The sequence below is a fragment of the Nyctibius grandis genome, chromosome 6 (genome assembly GCF_013368605.1).
Source record: "Nyctibius grandis isolate bNycGra1 chromosome 6, bNycGra1.pri, whole genome shotgun sequence".
In the NCBI taxonomy this organism is placed as follows: domain Eukaryota; kingdom Metazoa; phylum Chordata; class Aves; order Nyctibiiformes; family Nyctibiidae; genus Nyctibius; species Nyctibius grandis.
In genome coordinates this window covers 31,079,887-31,098,043 of record NC_090663.1, presented here as the reverse complement: position 1 = coordinate 31,098,043, position 18,157 = coordinate 31,079,887, and the positions used below count along the sequence as shown (strand labels likewise).

The 18,157-nt window shown below is 37.7% G+C and overlaps 1 protein-coding gene across 2 annotated transcripts; it reads right to left on the bottom strand.

The window, feature by feature from the left end:
- Window positions 1-865: 865 nt before the first annotated feature.
- Window positions 866-18,023, bottom strand: OCIAD1 (OCIA domain containing 1). 2 transcript variants are annotated; one of them, XM_068403737.1, is made up of 8 exons: window positions 17,792-18,023; window positions 16,903-16,987; window positions 13,127-13,180; window positions 12,599-12,646; window positions 8,028-8,157; window positions 5,625-5,833; window positions 4,093-4,242; window positions 866-1,294 (listed from the first exon to the last, which is right to left on the bottom strand). In XM_068403737.1, the coding sequence occupies exons 1-8, from the start codon at window positions 17,840-17,842 to the stop codon at window positions 1,257-1,259; spliced, it is 765 nt and encodes a 254-aa protein (XP_068259838.1). In that variant the 5' UTR covers window positions 17,843-18,023; the 3' UTR covers window positions 866-1,256. The 2 variants fall into 2 exon arrangements, with proteins under 2 accessions (XP_068259838.1, XP_068259839.1); XM_068403738.1 differs by lacking the exon at window positions 13,127-13,180 and having other exon boundaries at window positions 17,792-18,022.
- Between the last annotated feature and the right edge of the window lie 134 nt (window positions 18,024-18,157).

The window sequence follows — 18,157 nt, the reverse complement described above, 5'->3', positions numbered from 1 at the left end:
TAATTTTTTGATACAACATCAAGATTATCTGATTAGCACATTCATTTTTTAGATCAGCTTTGATTGTTTTAAGTAGTAGTTGGCTCTTTAAGCATTCTCATCTTCCCCCCCCTTTTTCCCCCCTCCTTTCAGCTGATTGTTCTGTACCCCCCTGTACTGGTTTTGCAGGGATAAAATTTATAGAATCAAGTTTCTGTTACATTTTGTTTCAGTTTGTGGCCACCTGTGGTATGGTGATCAAGGCCATTAGCAGTGACAGCCAGGGCAGCTGACCCAGGCTGGCCCACAGGTGTATTCTGTAACATTAACATCAGGGTCACTATAAGAGGGAAAGCTGCTGGGGAGAGGTGGGGCTCTTTTTGCTCTACTATTCTTCACTAGTTTTGCCAATGTAGTGCTTTTCTTACAGGTAATAATGCAATATTCCATTGATCCGGATCTTTTCTCCATAAACATGAGCTTTTTGTCATGACATGCGCAAACTGAGAAATAAGGCTAAATACACAAAGCCTAATATTAATAGTCAAGATACCATTCAAACTTTTACCAAAGTTTGTCAGGCTTAACCTTCTGCACTTAAATACAGCTATTTTAAATATCTGCAGTTTCATTCAATCATTTTCTTCCGAAATGACTGTCTTAAGGGACCTAGTGTGGGCAAGTCAGAATATGGGTCTAAAGATACAGCTGGCACCATGAAAACAGCTTTGAAAAACAGTGAAGTCAGCTTACTTCTGTGTTTGGCTAGGTTCCTCAGCCCTTTTTCCCTGAACAGTTCACAGTATTACTCCAAACATTACTGACCACGCGTGACAACAGTTTGAGGTTTCCAGCATATCCCTTTCAGACAAAACAAAGTGAGAAGTTAGTTCTACAGGTAATTTTTAATGCAAGTCTTGAAAATTTGAGAAGATTCTGATATTTTTCCCTTCCCAATACATGTGATTGCATTTATTTACATATATTTTTACCTTTTGTTATACATTTGTATTAGTTATTGCCAGTTACCCTTTTCATTCTTAAACAATAGCACAAATGGTTTACAGTCGTGACACCTCACAATAGCCTCACTTGCCATTTATGCAAAATTAAAAAAAAATTAAGCCCAAATACTTTTTTTTTTTCATCTTCTGGCAAGTCAGGATTTTCTCCTCGTTTATTAATAGCTGTGCCTGGCAGAACACACTTGTGACTAATCTAGATGAAGTTCAAGTTAGCTGACAGGAGATAGTTCTCTTCAGTTCTTCACTTGGCTCCTACTCATCCCAGGTATCTCCATATTTATTTACTTTAACTAAAGAAAAGAAGAAAAAGTAGTCACATATGACTTAATTTAACTGCAAAAGTTTATCTTATACAGTGCCGAAAAGTATGATGAAATGCATTATCATTTAAAGTGGTGAGTGGGGAGAGCGTCAGTCACAGCACAAGACATCTAATTAAAGCTACTTGTGAATAATCAGGGAGAAGAGTTTGTTAATCATTATTCTTTAATGAATTAATATTCAGTCAAGAGGCCTACTGTGCTAATTCCTGTTCTACAGAATTTCTGATTGCTTTGAAACAAATGTAACATGTGGTTGAAACAAAGACAATTGGAGGAAACAGGCAAGGAACGTTACGATAAATAATGTGGCTACATAATCTAGTTACGTGCACAACTGGATGGATTCAGGGTAGTTAAAAACACGTTCAAAGACAAACAAACAAAAATCAGTAATCCCTACTAGGAAACTACTCAGCCATTATTATTATTTGGCAGCTTCCTTTAGCATAGGAGTGAGTCAGAGAGTAAAAAAAAAAAACAGGGCACTAGTCTTAACGGATTTATTGAGAAGTATGTTGTGTGTAACTGAACAATGACCAGAAAGTGAAAAGATGCTCTCTTGAAAGTGAGCTGCAAATCAATCTGTAACTGACTGCCATCACTGACAGAGTAAAGGATGCTGACACTAGTCAGGCACCCCTTTATAAATCTACTTGCAAGTTAATTACTAATCCCACTGTTTATTAATACCTATCTGCAGTAGCACCAGTGGAACAGAGCAGAATGTATAGTCCTTGTTTCAGTGAGATGTCAGCAAACTTCGCATAACGCACTGACAAATCTCTTTTAAGCGGATTGATATTGCACTGGGGCACAGTGAGAAGCTCTCTCTCAAAGTACAACTTGACTTCCATTTCTATTAACCGTGGCAGCTGAGCAGGCTGTGCTCTTTCCCTGGAAAATGGTCCAGTCCAGGTCACGATGCAGATGCACGTATTTGTACAGCTACAAAGAATGGAGAAGGCACCAGCAGACGGAAGTTAGGGACTGCTTAAAACTAGTTTAAACATGGTTTGTTTTCCTTATGTCCTTGCAACAGAGGGCAGAAACCGCTGTCTCCTATTTGCTAGTCTGGTTCCTACGACGCAGCGACAAGAGGATGAACAAAGGGGTAATGACTCAGGACATACGAATAGGCATACAACAAGTAACAGGCCCAGTGTGACACAAGAAGCTAAATCAGCTCTTAGCCCGCAACGTCTGTAGAATCCCTGTAGATTTAAATGCGCTTCCAGTTGTAAAACATTTCTGAACTTTCGTATTCCCTCCTCACTCTTTTGCCCTAAGAATACAGAGAAATACTCTTAAAAGTTTATCTACAAATCTCATGCACGTCCCAGTGTAGTTCTATTCTCAAAGCCCAAGTATAACCATCAAACAGAACACAGAAACATAACAGACAGAATGCAATATTTGATCAACGTTTTATAGACGTCTTTTATAGACCTCAAATGACTAAGAGTAAAATAATGAATGCATGTTCTCATTTCACAGCCACAAGACTTGCCATGGAATATGGCAAGGCTTGCAGAATGCTGCGTAAGATTTCTGTGTAGGGTTTTCAAGTGACACGTCTACGCTTTCTACTTGTGGAGAAATACATTGAAAAAGAAACGTCGTCTAAATCAATGAAGTGTCAGTTGATGGAATTTAGAAGCAATCTGAAACTACAGCTTCAACAGTTTTTAATGTCTCATTTTGCATAGTCATGTGATAAAAAGGCTTTCATCCTCGAAATAACAGATTTAAATCATTACCCAATAATTGTTTATAAATTTTATTTCAAGACCATGTAGATCTGTCCAAAGACAGATATCTGTAGAAAGTAATTCACAAGCATGGAACAGACTTGACACTCTTAAGCAACACTGTTCCAAAGCTTATTATTACTGCTTCAGAACTTTTTGCATTAATATACTTTTCTATACTTATTACCATCTGTTATGCCTGCTAGGAGACATTAACTATTCTGACAAATCTTCTTGCAATGTGATTGACAAGACTGCACAAGCTGCATACAAACCCAAACAATTCAAGCTGACTAGTGCAGCAGTGTGTTAAATGGTAAAACATTCCTCTTGCTAACATCATTTTCACAGATGTCACACTAAATAAAAAAGTTCTAGAGCAAGCAATTATGAGTTACTTCTGTGTCTCCTTTTCAAAAAATTGAGTCAAAAGGTTGACTGAACAGCATCTTATTCTCCAGGACATTGCATTCTTATTTTGCTGTGTAAAGTTTTGTTTTTCACGGTGCAAACAAATCTCATTATTGCTGCCAAATACTGTTTCCTTCCTTTGAGTTTTAATGTAGAAAATGAACCCCTACAAACAATGCCTCTATAGAAATTCTCTAATTCCATTTGAAACAATTCATAAAAATAAATAACTCCCCCTTCAAAACCATCAACTATGTGCTCTATTTTGAGAGAACAATGCTATCTAAAACATACATCCCCTTCCATAGCTAGAACTCTTCAGTATAGCTCTGAGCTTAAGAGAATTCTTTGTTGAAAGAGGTTGCTTGATATATTCAATAAACCAAAAGTTACAAGATTTTCAGCCTGGCACCAAGCAATATGGCTGGAGAAGAATAATTATAATTTGTTATTGGAAGAAATATGAAACTACAGACAACATGACATATGAGATACCTGCAGATGTTGTAAAAATAAATTGCTTAAAGGGTAAACAGAATTAAGCCATTTTTAACATTATTGCCAATATTTGAATGTACTACATATTTCTGTAAATCAGTATATTACCTTCCTTAACTGTTTTTTCCTGTGAAAACTTCCTTGGAGTTTCTGCCTTTGGTGGCTGCATTACCTCATACGTCTCTCTGTGTTTATTCCTTAATTCTTCATATGTGACACCCTTTTTTTTACGACTTTCTTCTGGAATTGGAGCAGGATCTGAAAACAAAACAAACACCAGAATACTAGAAATGGCATCACACACGAAAACTTGGCTACAACCAATTCTAGAATGCCAGTTAATTACAGCTCAATCCCAAATGAAAAGGAGCATGACAGCTGCCATTCTAAATGCAACGGAGAATGTATGTGGTCTTTAATTAATCCATTCCTTTTATCCTTTTCATTTTGTCAAACTGCTTTGGAAGATTGGCAGATAACTCCTTTTCTTCATTCTACCCAATGGAAACCCTAACAGCCCTGTGATACTGATGGAAAAAATAGTTCTGGTCACTTTATGTAAAAATTGTGATAATCATACATTTCATATATTTATGATTTCTGAAGAGGAATCTAAGTGAAGCTCAAGGGTTTGCATTCAGGCTTTAAATTCTGCTTTCAGAGAACTAGGACTACATCCATCATATGTCACCTGATACACATTTTATCCTTTTATCTACATGTATAATGCGGAATCTTGGTTCTATAATTAGGGTTCTACCACCTATTGATATTTGTGATGAAATGTAATTACAATTTCCTTGACACATTTACATCTGATACTTTTATATAACTAAAACCAAGTTGCATGAAAGGGCTTTCTTGTGAAATAAAACCTTTTCCATAAAGGAGTTAAAAAATCCAAACTAATTCAAAGTATGAAACTCTGCATTTGAGAGTAACTTCCTCCTTTGTGTACCAGAGAGACCTGAATTCAGAATTGTGTGTTTCCCCTGCAATAGCTGAGACAGAGTTCATACTGGAAGGAGGGGAACAGCTGCACAGAACAGTACTTGAAAACCATTTTAGTTCTCCGTGAGAAAATCAGCTGTTGCTGGACAGAACACAATATGCATTCAGTTCTCAGAAGATTTAAATTTTTGTCACATTATAAAAAACTGACTAATGTCACGGAATTGTAGTAGTATACAGTTACAGCACCACCATTGGTGAAAATGAAAGAACCTCAGAGAGGCTAGCAGGCAAATGCTAGAGACTATGGTTTATTTAATGCAGTGGCAGGACGGCATATTCACCTTAATTTCAATCAAAAAGAAATTCAAGTCAGGCCAAGTTTTTTGCAGGTTTAGTTTCACACAGATTAAACCTTTTAAGTTAATTTACAATCTTTACTTGCAATTACAGCTACAAAATATGAAAAAAGCCTGAATTTAGTTTACAGTGAGAATACAAAATACTACATACATTTACCTTCTGTGCAAAAATAATTCCGGGAACTTCAAGCTGTTTCATTCAAAACCACTACATTGTACCATGTATGTTTGCATGGGATGCAAATACATAGTTTAGTAAGAGATGTAGCTAAGAACAAGGCAAGAACCATTATATTATAAACTGCTAAATATTAAGACAAAACAGACCTTGAACAGGGTAATCAGTAATTCCTGTAGGTGAAGATTCATTCAGGGAAGCACTGAATGGAACGGGTTCATAACTTGAGAGGGCTCTATCTGTTGAGCTATAATCATCTGAATAGCTAGAAGAAAGTGGGAATCCAGCTCTTGGAGAAGAAGATTCAGTAAATGACTGAGAAGACATGTCTGAAAATTCAGATTTCCGACTGGAACGGCTGGAAAGTAATAGAATTACATATTAAATACAGAAATACTGAAGTTAAAAATGGAACTATAAGAGTAACAATATGTGCAGTTCAAGAAATTACTCTCTTATTTTAAATAATGTAGTTTCCAACATGAATTATCGTCTTTAAAAAAAGTTTAGGGTGTGTTGTTTTTTTTTCTTTACATTGCAAACATCTATATAGTCCCTTGCCCAACACTCTTCCCTTCCTCCCAGAAGCTTATCTCGTACCTGAAAAACCTCCAGAACCGAAGACAGAAGAGACTTAAGTATTTTGCACTTTACAAGACAAAAATGACAATCCCTTCCCCCAGGGCATCTTCAGAGAGAAAAAACACATCAGACACAAATAGGACAGGGTGTGCCCATATAACTAGTGGTAGCATGAACTACAGTTATTTTTAAAGGCCTTTTAGGAAGAATTTGCAGTTTAAAACCCTTCATCATTAGAAACTGCTGTAACTGAGCAGTACCGAACAGCAGAAGAAAAGGAGAATAAAGAGCTATCTTGGGGAAATTAAATTATGAAGGTTTGAGTTGCTGAATTCAGCAGAAACATTAACAAATTTTCTCTCACGAGAGAAAGGTAAGACAATATAAAGAATATTCTGGAAACTGATGCCTGATATTCTAAAGCATTCGCATACTTGGAATGACCTTGCAAACCACTACACAACATGTCTCTTTACCAAAAATTCCACCACTTGGTGCCACTAGAATGTCTCTAGAGTATTTATTCTTTTTTTACTTCAAATTTCTGCTCAGCTGTACTTTTAGTTTCATATGAAAAACATTTGCAATTAGTCTTTGTTTTATTCTCACAATAAACATACAGAGCTAAGCCCTCTTACTGCCTCAACTATATTTTTAAAGTACATGCAAACACAGCTTTAAAGTTCTAATCTGTTAGTTCCCTACCCATTTTAAACTGCAAATCAGAATTACCAAAATACACTAATTAGTAGATATATAATGACCATGAAAATGTAAAGATTTCCATTGCTGGCTTAAAAGAGTAACATGTATGGATAATAATGCAATTTGAATGAATTTAAATTAATCATTCAACCAAGGAAAGAAAAAGGGAATTTATCACTTAGGAAATAAAATCTTGCAGATACAAAAGAATGGGCCATTAAAGGTTGAAGGGACTTATTGGTGCAGCAGATGATGGCATTTAAACAGGTTCTCACCTAGAGTAAGCACAGTTAACAATCATGACAATTTCTTATTAGAGACTGGAGGGGGGTGAAGGGTCAAGTCCAGCTCCAATTCAGCTGAGTTTATACAGTAAATGTATTAAGTGGTAACTCCTAAAATTATGTCTGATGCCATAAAAACATAAAACATTTCTGAATAAAGGTAAATCTTGCAGACAGAATTGTCATAAATCTGAATTTATAAAGTAATTAAGAATCTAATCAAGTCCTGTATAAACATTTAACAGATCTTAGCATATACATAGCAGGACTACTACTCACTACCCAAACACTATTCTCCCAGTTCTGAATCAAGGGTTTAAGTGAGATATTCCGAAAGTAGTTTGCAATTAAAAACCACTTGAGGTAGAAAACATTTCAGAACAAAACAGGAAATAGTTTTAAGAACCTGATGAGTTTCTCATATGTACAGCATAACGCTGTTACAGATGTAAAGGATTTAAACAAACAGCAGTACGTTTCACGACCATACTTCTTCCTGCACTGATATTGTTTACTGAGCTCCTTCCTTTCATAAACACTGAAATCATTTCCACTCTCTTCCTACTTCAATCAAACTAAACTATGAGAAAAACTTCCAGAACATAACACTATTTTATTTCAGTTAACTTAGTTTACTTCTGAACTAAGGAGGCACCTTCTGCTGGCACACTACTGTAAGGAAATTCCATGGGAAAACATCATCTTAATTTAAAAGGAACACATTTTGCTAAGTAAAGTGTTTCTTTTTCTGCTCCTCAAAGTGATCAGTTGTATGTAAAGAGCTCAAAATGTGTGTTTTACAGCTGGCCAACTGATACAGATACAGCTTCCTGAAACTGGTAGATTTGGGGTAACAGAGGAAAAAGGGAAGGTGCAGCTCTGAAGGTCTTCAAAAGCTGCAAATGTAGCCTTGATCTGTTAGTGTTTACAATGTCCTATTCACGAACAACTTTTAAATTTAAAAGATAATTAAATTCTTACTTATGTGAACTATGTCTCTGAGCTTGTCGTAGAACATCTCCTATTGGGGAATCCTTCAGTTTCTTAAATTTCTCACTACAGATTGGCAAGTAGGATATCTTTCCAGCCAGGTATCCACACATTCCAGCAACTTTTTTAAAAGAAAAAAAGACGGTCTTATATGCTGTACCATAACATTCAGCAAAGTTTTAAAATAATTATTTCAAATAAATTATGCAGTATATTGAAGAAAAGAAAGAAAAAACAGTTTAGATCTAAACCAAAATCATGCAGTAATCATATCTCTCTGCTTCTTTTGCAGACAAAGGGTACTAAAAACAAATGCAACAGCTGAACAGAGACAGAGCAATGACTGAGACATGGCATGAGCATCAGATGATTTCAGCTAGTACTTGGTGAATGAAAGGTGACAAAAAAAGGAAAATAATTGCAATCAGTTTTTCCCAAGATCCAGAAATAATAATTAACTATTAAAGATGATAAAAGTCAGGAATAAACAAAAGTAGTACATTCTCCTAATTTAATCCATCAGAACAGTCAGATCTTGAAAAGACTTTCACTAGAATGAAGAGAAGTCTAAATAAACTCAGGATTAGGCTCTGTATCTTCTGAAGAAGATTCTATGATATGGTTGCCAGAGGGTAAACAACTGAATTAGCAGAACCCTCACAATCTCTAGGCAAATGCTTTCAATTTAGTGCATGAGATATTTTCATCTGCTAGATAGGACAAAAGAATAAACAATCATGATAATTCTTTCTGGGCTTAAAACTGATTATTTCCATCCTCTGGCTCCTTCAAGTTTTATGAGTGGGTCAAACAGAGTATGAAGGATTCAATGGCAATTAATAGAAGTTTCGTTGTTAACTTTGTAGGAGAAAAGGACTAGATCCTTCTTTCATATAGAACGACTATTTTATGAATACAAAGACTAAAGACTCTCAATCACCTTTAAGTCAGAAAAGATTTAATTACCAGTAACATTAATCCTCTGAGGTCCTCACACGGTAGGTTACATTGCCTGGGAATCAATATAAAAGGGGATTTTACCCTACCCTGCTGTACTGGTACTGAAATTGTGATTCCTGTTCCAATGTCTGTATTTTTCAAAAGGAGGTTAAAATCCTTTTCAAAGGGAAAAAAGAACAGCCACAACTATGAGTGAAGTTTGCAAATGAGAAATGTTAAGGGTTTAGCTGTTTAGCGGGTCAAAAAAATTGAAAGACACCTCAAATGCCGTAAATATGCACAAAGGGAAAAAGTACAAGCCCCTAAAAGGAAAAATGGCCCAACAAGAATTCAAACTAAATATTTAGCAAACTAAAGCTAAGCAGTAAACGGCATAAATTACATCTTTGGCATAAATTACAAAAAGAAAGTCTCCTTTTCTTGAGGCCTTCCACTCAAGAAAAGTGGAAGCATCTCTCTGGAAGATGTTTCACCCAAAGTAATTATTGGCTAAAATATCTGGTTTCTCTTATTACAGAACTAACAGCCAGATGATCCACATTTTTGAAGTTAGCACAGTAAATTAGATATTGTTGCTCTCTGCCTCCGCTGTATTCACTGCGACAAGACCTTAGAGAAGCTGATCAGAGATAGTAAGAGAGGCCAGGTCCAGCTGTAGGCTAACATGAAGTAGGACATATGGATTAGGAAGAATTTCTTTTCAGAAAGGGTTATTAGACATTGGAACGGGCTGCCCAGGGAGGTGGTGGAGTCACCATCTCTGGATGTGTTTAAGAAAAGACTGGACATGGCACTTAGTGCCATGGTCTAGTTGACAGGGTGGTGTCAGGGCAACGGTTGGACTCGATGATCCCTGAGGTCTCTTCCAACCTGGCTGATTCTGTGATCTTACCCTTCTTTGCCACAGGGATAGAAGACCAATAGCTCTATGCTATGTTGAAGGGGATGCTGTCAATGTAGCATATCAGCCACAACGAATAGAAGGCTACTGAGAAAAGTTCCGAGTAATTCCTATAGGCAGAACATCATCCTGGAATCTGAAAATTCCTATCTAGAAAATGAAACACCTCTCAACTTCCAGATAAAACCAAGAGGGGCAAAGCAGGGAAAGATGCAAGATGGAGACTAAAAAAAAAACCTGAAAACTATGTTAGTTAGAGATAAAAGACCAATTACTGTAATCAGGCATAGATACTCTTCAAAAAAGAATCTAACAACGACAAGTGACACACACCATTATGAAACACAGACTATTGTAATCAATAGACACAGAAGCAGTATGCTCAAATCAGTGACACCAAAAAAGCAAGAATTGTCTTGAACTGTCTTACTCTTATTTAACATCTGGAATTGCCTGGAATTGCATATGCTCTTCTTTCAGAACTCATGGAGGAAAAAAAAAAAAAACACGAACCAAAACACAAAACACTGCACTGCTTCCTTTAATCAGACTTCACTGCATGAGGAATGTGCAGTTAAATTATGAGACATAATTTGGACCTGTAAACTATGTCCCTGGCAATAGTTTTCAGGAAGATCCTGTAGACAGTAGGGGCATCTGACCTAAACAATATGAATGAGGATGAAATGAAAACTGCTTAACTCAGGCTTTTTACACTCCAACTGTGTCTCAGAAAAATCCCCGTATTTAAAATGCACATAAATCACACGAAGTTACCTACTGAAGAACAACCAGAATGCACACTTTATAGAAAATTCTTTTAGTATAAAATGAAAGTCCATATGCCTACCAGTGTACATCGAAAAGGAGAAGCCAGGAGTATTTTGGCTTATAACCTTAACATCAAGAAGAGTTGGTCTGGTCCAGCTGCTCCTTATTTTTTCCCTTGATTTCAAAACTTAGTTCTATTGAATAGGAAGAATGTAGTCTTTAACTAGAAGTGTGTAGGAGATACCAGGGAAATAGTAACTCTATTATTTATTAGAAACATTTGTTATAACATTGTTTGGCATTCAAAGAAAGCAAGCAGAATTCAGCATAAACAAATGGCAGTCCTATTCTCTCACATTCATTTATCTGCTTAAACAACACTTCCTTCACCACAAATCATGGGTTTTACCCTCTTCCCACTGAAGTAAACTGTAAGAGTAACTGGCTGTATCTGGGCAGATTGGCAAGATGGCAACTTCCTGTTTTACTGTCATGTATTACATTGAAAATGTTAATTTATTAATTTATTTTTGATTATACTTAATCAAAAATCATTCACATGAAACTGTTGTTTTCCTACAATTGTACACGCATAATGTCCAGGAATAAAGGGCACTAAAATAGCCTGAATGGGACAAGTGAGACGCATGAATGTAGACCTTCGAATTAGGAAGGGAGGGGTGGATGTACTCTGGCAAAGTAATTTAAAGTAAACTTGTGCAGTATCTATTTACAATGTTTTTATCTTAAATTCTTATGTTACACTTGTCAAGCATATTTCAAATCTTACAATTTTACGGGAAGCCTATAGACAAAACTTGTCCAAAATGTGGTGCACAAATTCAAAGATGGTGAATAAATTAAATGCTCTACCTCTTGACACTGAATAGGTTCTTGCAGTATGAGATGTTGTAGTTAAGAAACATGGGTAAAAAGTTGCTGACTGACAGAATTAACTTATCGGATATATCAGATCATTTACTCCTATCTTCAAGCACAGTTGTACCAATATAAGCATTGATTCTATGATTCTGTGAGTGCCAGATTCTCCACCAGGGACAGGGGCTCCTGGTTATGTATACAGACTGGGGGATGAGAGGCTGGAGAGCAGCCCCGTGGAAAGAGATCTGGGGGTTCTGGTTGATGGCAAGTTGAATATGAGTCAACAGCATGCCCTGGCAGCCAAGAGGGCCAACTGTGTCCTGGGGTGCATCAAGCACAGCATAGCTAGCCGGTCGAGGGAGGTGATCGTCCCACTCTACATTGCACTGGTGCAGCCTCACCTTGAGTACTGTGTGCAGTTTTGGGCGCCTCAAACTAGACATCAAACTATTGGAGTGTGTCCAGAGGAGGGTGACCAAGATGGTGAAGGGTCTCGAGGGGAAGACTCTGAAGGGCAAGATGAGTGGCTGAGGTCACTTGGTTTGTTCAGCTTGGAGAAGAGAAGGCTGAGGAGTGGCCTCATAGCAGTCTAGAACCTCCTCAAGGAGGGGCAGCAGAGGGGGAAGTACTGATCTCTCCTCCCTTTGGTGACCAGTGATAGGACACGAGGGAATGGAATGAAGCTGAGTCAGGGGAAGTTCAGATTGGACATTAAGAGAAGGTTCTTCACTGAGAGGGTGGTTGGTCACTGGAACAGGCTCCCCAGAGAAGTTGGGGAGCAGCACTAAGCCAGTCAGAGTTCAAGGGGTGTCTGGACGATGCTCTTAGTTATAAGGTTTAGCTTTAGGTAGTCCTGCGAGGAGCAGGGAGTTGGACTCGACAATCTTTATGGGTCCTTTCCAACTCGAGATATTCTATGATTCTATAATTCTATAGAGTGGAGTCACAGTGAATCAGCCAGCTAGTCTCATGGGAATTACATCTGCGTAATGCACTCCAGAACCTAAGGCACGAATGCAAGCTGAATTTTTATGTAGCTTTTACTTACATGCAACTTTTGTAAAAGAGCCAAATCTTGAGCTATCTCTTAGAACACCTGAAAATGAGGATCAAAGTAATTAGTAATATGTTATTAAGAATTAAGCTGAAAAACATCAACTGTAGTTATGTTTGTAGGTTAGCTTGTAGCTACGTTTGTAGGTAGCAGGTTACTCTTTTACACATAACATTGAAGAAAATTCAAGAAAACCTAACATCTGAATTCCCCATAAAATTACAAAGATCTAAGAATTACCTTTTTAATCATATCACACACAGTATTACTATATACTATAGAATATATTATTTCATAATCATTGAGATACTGCATTTGTCCAACAACATAAAATGAACATGAATTTGATTTTAAAGTTTTGCTCCTTTAGTTTTAGGAACTGCAAGTCATGTAGCTGAATAGTCTGAACTTCTTTTAATTACAAGTAGATTAGGCATTATATTATTATAGTAACTTTTTTAACAGCAGAAATATATTTCATCTGAGCAAATCCAAATTAACCCAAATATGTTTACACCTTACCTTTCCTAATTAAGAAACTAGTAGCAAGCATGCTCACTGCAGCCAAAGGAAAAGCTGTGAAGAAGACAAGTTGCTTAAAATATGATTTTCAATATTTTCAACCACATTTAACAAGATATGTAATAAAATGAGAGTTGCTAGGCCTTGCTAAGTTCATTTGTATAAGAATATAAGTGTATATATATAATTAACAAACTGTATATAAATTATGAAACATTCTCAATTCCAGTTTTTAAGATCTACTACAAATTATGCAGTACGGTTAACGAGTCATCCTGTCTTCATTAGAATTCATGCTTCCTAAAATACAAAAGCCAGTGCCAGATGGGATAAAGCTCTAAGGAGAAGATTCCAGGTCTAGCTACAACTGCTACAGCATCAAGATGAAGAACTTTAAAACAGAGACACATACACAGTTCTTCAGGATGGAAGGCAAATACATAGAGGCCAGTGCCTCCAAAAATTTTTTGATAACCAAAAGTTTTGATTTTGTTTTAACATAAGAACTTTGGAAAAAGTCTAACTCTCATAGAGATATAAACTACATTGATTAAAATTAGGTAACCTGTTTTATTCACCAGCAACTTAAACAAGAGGGCAGCTTTTTCTGTAGCTTACGGATCAAACTATACAAGTCAGTGGTAGGGTCAGGAATGCAGAGAAGACGACAAACATGGAACAGCATTATTGCCTATTGCAATCAGCTTAACGGTTCATGTCAACTTTTATCATATTCAAAGAGTTCAGGTGGCAGGAAGCATTTGAAGATGGCAAGAAACAAACGGAATGCTTATTTCAAGCAATGATAATTATGATATTGGGAGGATTAACTTTGAAACTATTTGTAAAGACCACCATGCCTACACAAGATACAGTGACACTGAAATAACGAACATGACAGAAGACTAAAATTAATTACATTAAAGATTTACATGTGTCATAATGAAATTACATTTTAAGCAACTCTGAAAATGTCCATGTTACAAAAAGGCTCAATGACTTTACCTAGGGGAGAAATTTTTGCAACAACACTAGATGTTTATAGTGCTTTGATGCAGACAATCTGCTAATTAAGTCCATATTTGAAGATAAACGATATTTTTTAGAATTTGGACAGCACAGTATTAAAATGTACTTTGCAACTAACTAAACTAACAGTTTATTCCTTCACAAATTCTGACTAGGTTAGGAGTCCAACCAGCATTTTAGGGTAAATATGACTGGATGTCACTTTTAAGAAAAAGTAGTGGCTCCTTGGTTCACAAGCAAGATTACAGTAACACTTCAAAACAGAGAATAAAATATTCCAATCTATTAAAGAGCAAACCCCTGATGCTTTTAGAGATTCTAGACCTAGATTTTCCAAAGTTTAGAGTTCTAGATTTTCTGAGATATAGAATGGCAGTGCAGATTTGAAGCTAAATTTTAAGAGGAAAAAAAAGCAAGGAGGGGGTTTTAAAAAAAAAAAAAAATCGAAAAGAACTTACTACAGAGGACTTCAGTCTAACCTTGAGAGGTCTGAAATGATTTATAGGCCCAACACAAATATTCTGGACATCAAAGACAGGTTATGCACTTTAGTGGAAACAGCTGCTAGTATGTGAGCATATAAATGACCTAAACTGGTAACTAGAAATTAAAAACTTAATACGTAAATGAAAATTGTCTTCATACATAAAAATAATATGAATAATTATTCAAGTGTAAAAAAAAAAAACAAAAGCAGCTCAATAAATCAGAAAATATCAATGCTTTTCACTGTTATGGGCAAAAAGTACTTTTTCTGCTTCAGGAACAGAAAAAATCCTAGGAAAAATAATTAAGGATGGGAATGTAATGTACCCTAGTCAAAATGGTTTTGTGGGGAAAAAGTCGTATCGATCTGGTTTGATTTTTTTAGCGAGATTAAAAGTGCGAAGGGTAAAATTGTAGATTGTAATGTGAATTTTTACAGTATTAGAATTTACATTATATGATAGTGTGATTAAAAACTAGTAATACTAGTAAAGCATATATTAAACTGAATTAGGAAATGACTAGCAAGCATTTCTGAAATAGAAGCTGTCAATAGAAACCACTGAAAAACAGACAGGGTTTGTAAGAACTGGCAAAAATTGGCTACAGCTTGAAATTTGACTAAACCAACTGAAAATACACAAATTTATAGTAATGTCTGCGAATAACAAGAACTGATATAATAAGAAGTGAGGATGTCAGGGCAGTCACACAGGCAGCCCATACCTCTTGCAAAGTGGCATTCAAATAATATGAATTTAATACAGAGAATACAACAATCTAGGTACACGTACTGCAGAACAATGAAACAAACACAGGAGACCCAGAAAACAGCGATGGGCTTTAGGCTCTCCCAGTGAGATAACAGCACGGTACACAACTCCTGAAAAAAACCTCTCAATTAGTGCTGTAGCTCCCTAAAGTGAAATTACTGAAGGAACTGATCTGGGGTTTCTCAACAATACCTTCATGCTGTTTCTTCAGTCTCTGTATAAAAGTGAACCAGGCAGTAAGTTACATCGCCAATCAAGAACTCACAGCAGAAGACCTCAAGAACAAACAACTCCCTCCCCTCTTGTCTTCTAGGAGAGAGATTTATAAGCCATAACCAATCGTCATCTTACTACTAATGAACCTGACTCTTTTCACTTATAAACATATAAGGAAAATAGCTAGATTTTAGCAAACAAGCTGAAAGTTTCCAGGTATTTGAATAAAAGTGGAAGAGGAGAATGTCAAAGCAATGGAGAAAGATAAAGCAGACCTTTGAATAGTTAATTCAAAATCACAATGCCTTAGAAGTTGCCCCTGAAAGTACTGGCTGCCAGGAGAAATCACAGCCCTAGTGTGCTAACTTTAGCAAAGCAGCTGCTAAATTCTTCATCCGTCCTGGTTTCTGCTAAGCCACCTATCAGCATCAGGAGTAATCTACTGATCACATCAGAAGGCTTGGTCAAACCTCTTGACCAGGTGTATAAAAACCAGGTATGTCTTGAACCTTTGGATTACAGAAACCATGTTAAGAAATAATGCCATCAATTCTCAGTGCTTTGTGAAAAAAAAAAACAAACACAACAACATAAGCTTGATATTTAAAATAAACTAAGATGAGACACAAAGCACCCTGTGAAAACAATTCAAGTTTATTATTCCTGTGTACTAGCTGTAGTACAGAAATCATTACTGACTGCAGAATCATGCTTAAGAATCTTAGCTTTTCAGGAAAAGAAGCCCAAACATCTGGCCATGCACAGACACAGAAATTTTCTCCAAAAATTGAGCTGAGCGACTACTTATACATTGTTCTCTTCACAAGTCTCCAGAAAGATGGAAAGCAATGGTTCTAAGCTAAACTATTTTATTCTTGCATTTTAAAGATAACAAAAATTGAAAATAAAAATGTAGAAATAACAAAAAAAAGAATATTCAGATACGTAAATAAATGAGAGACTCCATTAATTAATCTATTTTCAGACTTTTAATAAACATATTAATTTAAAATATGAAGGAATATTGTTATAAAGCACAAACCTTACAAAATATGTTGCACCTTTTACAAAATTCCTGTCCTGCAAACTCTTAGTAAATGTAAATCCTACATGGATCAACATTTACTGGGATGCAATTTTAGACCATGTGAAGCCTGTCAATGAACTGTTGTAATATGTTGACCTGGGCCTGCCTTCCTTAATGCCTCGGATAACAACAAAAACTAAGGGTGGAAGAAAAGCAAACCAAGTTTACCAGCAAACTGAACTTACCTCTATACCGGGCACTCTCTTCAGCACATTCCTTGAGGAGCCTTCTTTCCTCCTCTGTCGGGACATAAGGCTTAGGTACTTCCCTCTTTCATTAGGGAAATAAATTTGAAAAGAATGAGCAAAAGAAAGGTTTGGGGGTAATTTTCAATTAAAACCTTTGTCTAACTTTCACACCTTGTAGTGCCTGTACTTTCACAGAGCTATACTTAAGGAACCGGTGCCTTTTGTTTACAAACGTCACATGAACTACATAATTAAAAAAATCCAGTGCTTCTATAAAACATGAGAGAGCAGAAAACACTTTTTGCACGCTCAAAACCCAACTCGGTCCACTCCTTTTCTTCAGCAAAGCCTTGCAACCAGCCTTCCATATTCCTGAATTCTGACAGCTCATTAAATCCCTTTTTTAAATATATCTCAGGGTTTTAGTTACACAATGCGTGTTGCCTGTTTACATGTATGTATTTAGTGAAAGCTGGCCAGCTGTTTTGCCAGTAGGTGAAAGTTTCTACCAGAGGTGCGTGACCCTCTCCTGTCGTGAAAGGCGTGCGACCAGGCACCCTGCCAGATCGCCGACCGGGAGAAGGGCGGATGTGAGAAGGCCGCCGATACCGCGAAGAACACCTCCCGCCGGGACCCTCCCCCAGGAAAGGCCGCCGGACAGGCCTTAAGGGTACCGTCCCCACGTCTTCACAGGCCACCCATGCGCTCACAGCAGGGGCGGGCGAAAAGCTGACAGGAATCCCTGCTCCCCGGCCCGCGGCGGGTGCGTGCAGGCCCCAAGCCTGCCGCCTCACCCTAAGCAGAAACAACCCCAAGCCCCGGACCGGTCTCCCGCACAGCTCTCGCCGTTTCCCCACAGGCAGCACCGCCGAGCGAACGACAGTACCTCGGCCGGGTCACCGACCTCCCCACCGCCGGGACCCTGCCCGGCCTCCATGGCGACGCGGGGAGGACAGTGCGAACGACCGCTGACTCGGAAGTCGATGCGACGTTGTTCACAGCGCTGGCCCTTTGCGCATGCGTAGAGGTGGCGGCGGTGGGGCAGCACAGAGGGGCTCTGGGCCCTCTACCGCTGGCCCAGGGCCGGCGGGCGGCGCCGAGCGCCCCCGTTAAGTGTCGTTAAGCCTTAGGGCTCCCGTTTAGGGCGTGTCTGGGGGGCAGACACTCCTTAAGCCCTTAGCCCGTCCTTCTTGGCCTTCCCCTGTGTGGAAACCCGGCGGAGAGGCCCTGCGGGCGGGCCTCGGGGTAGGCC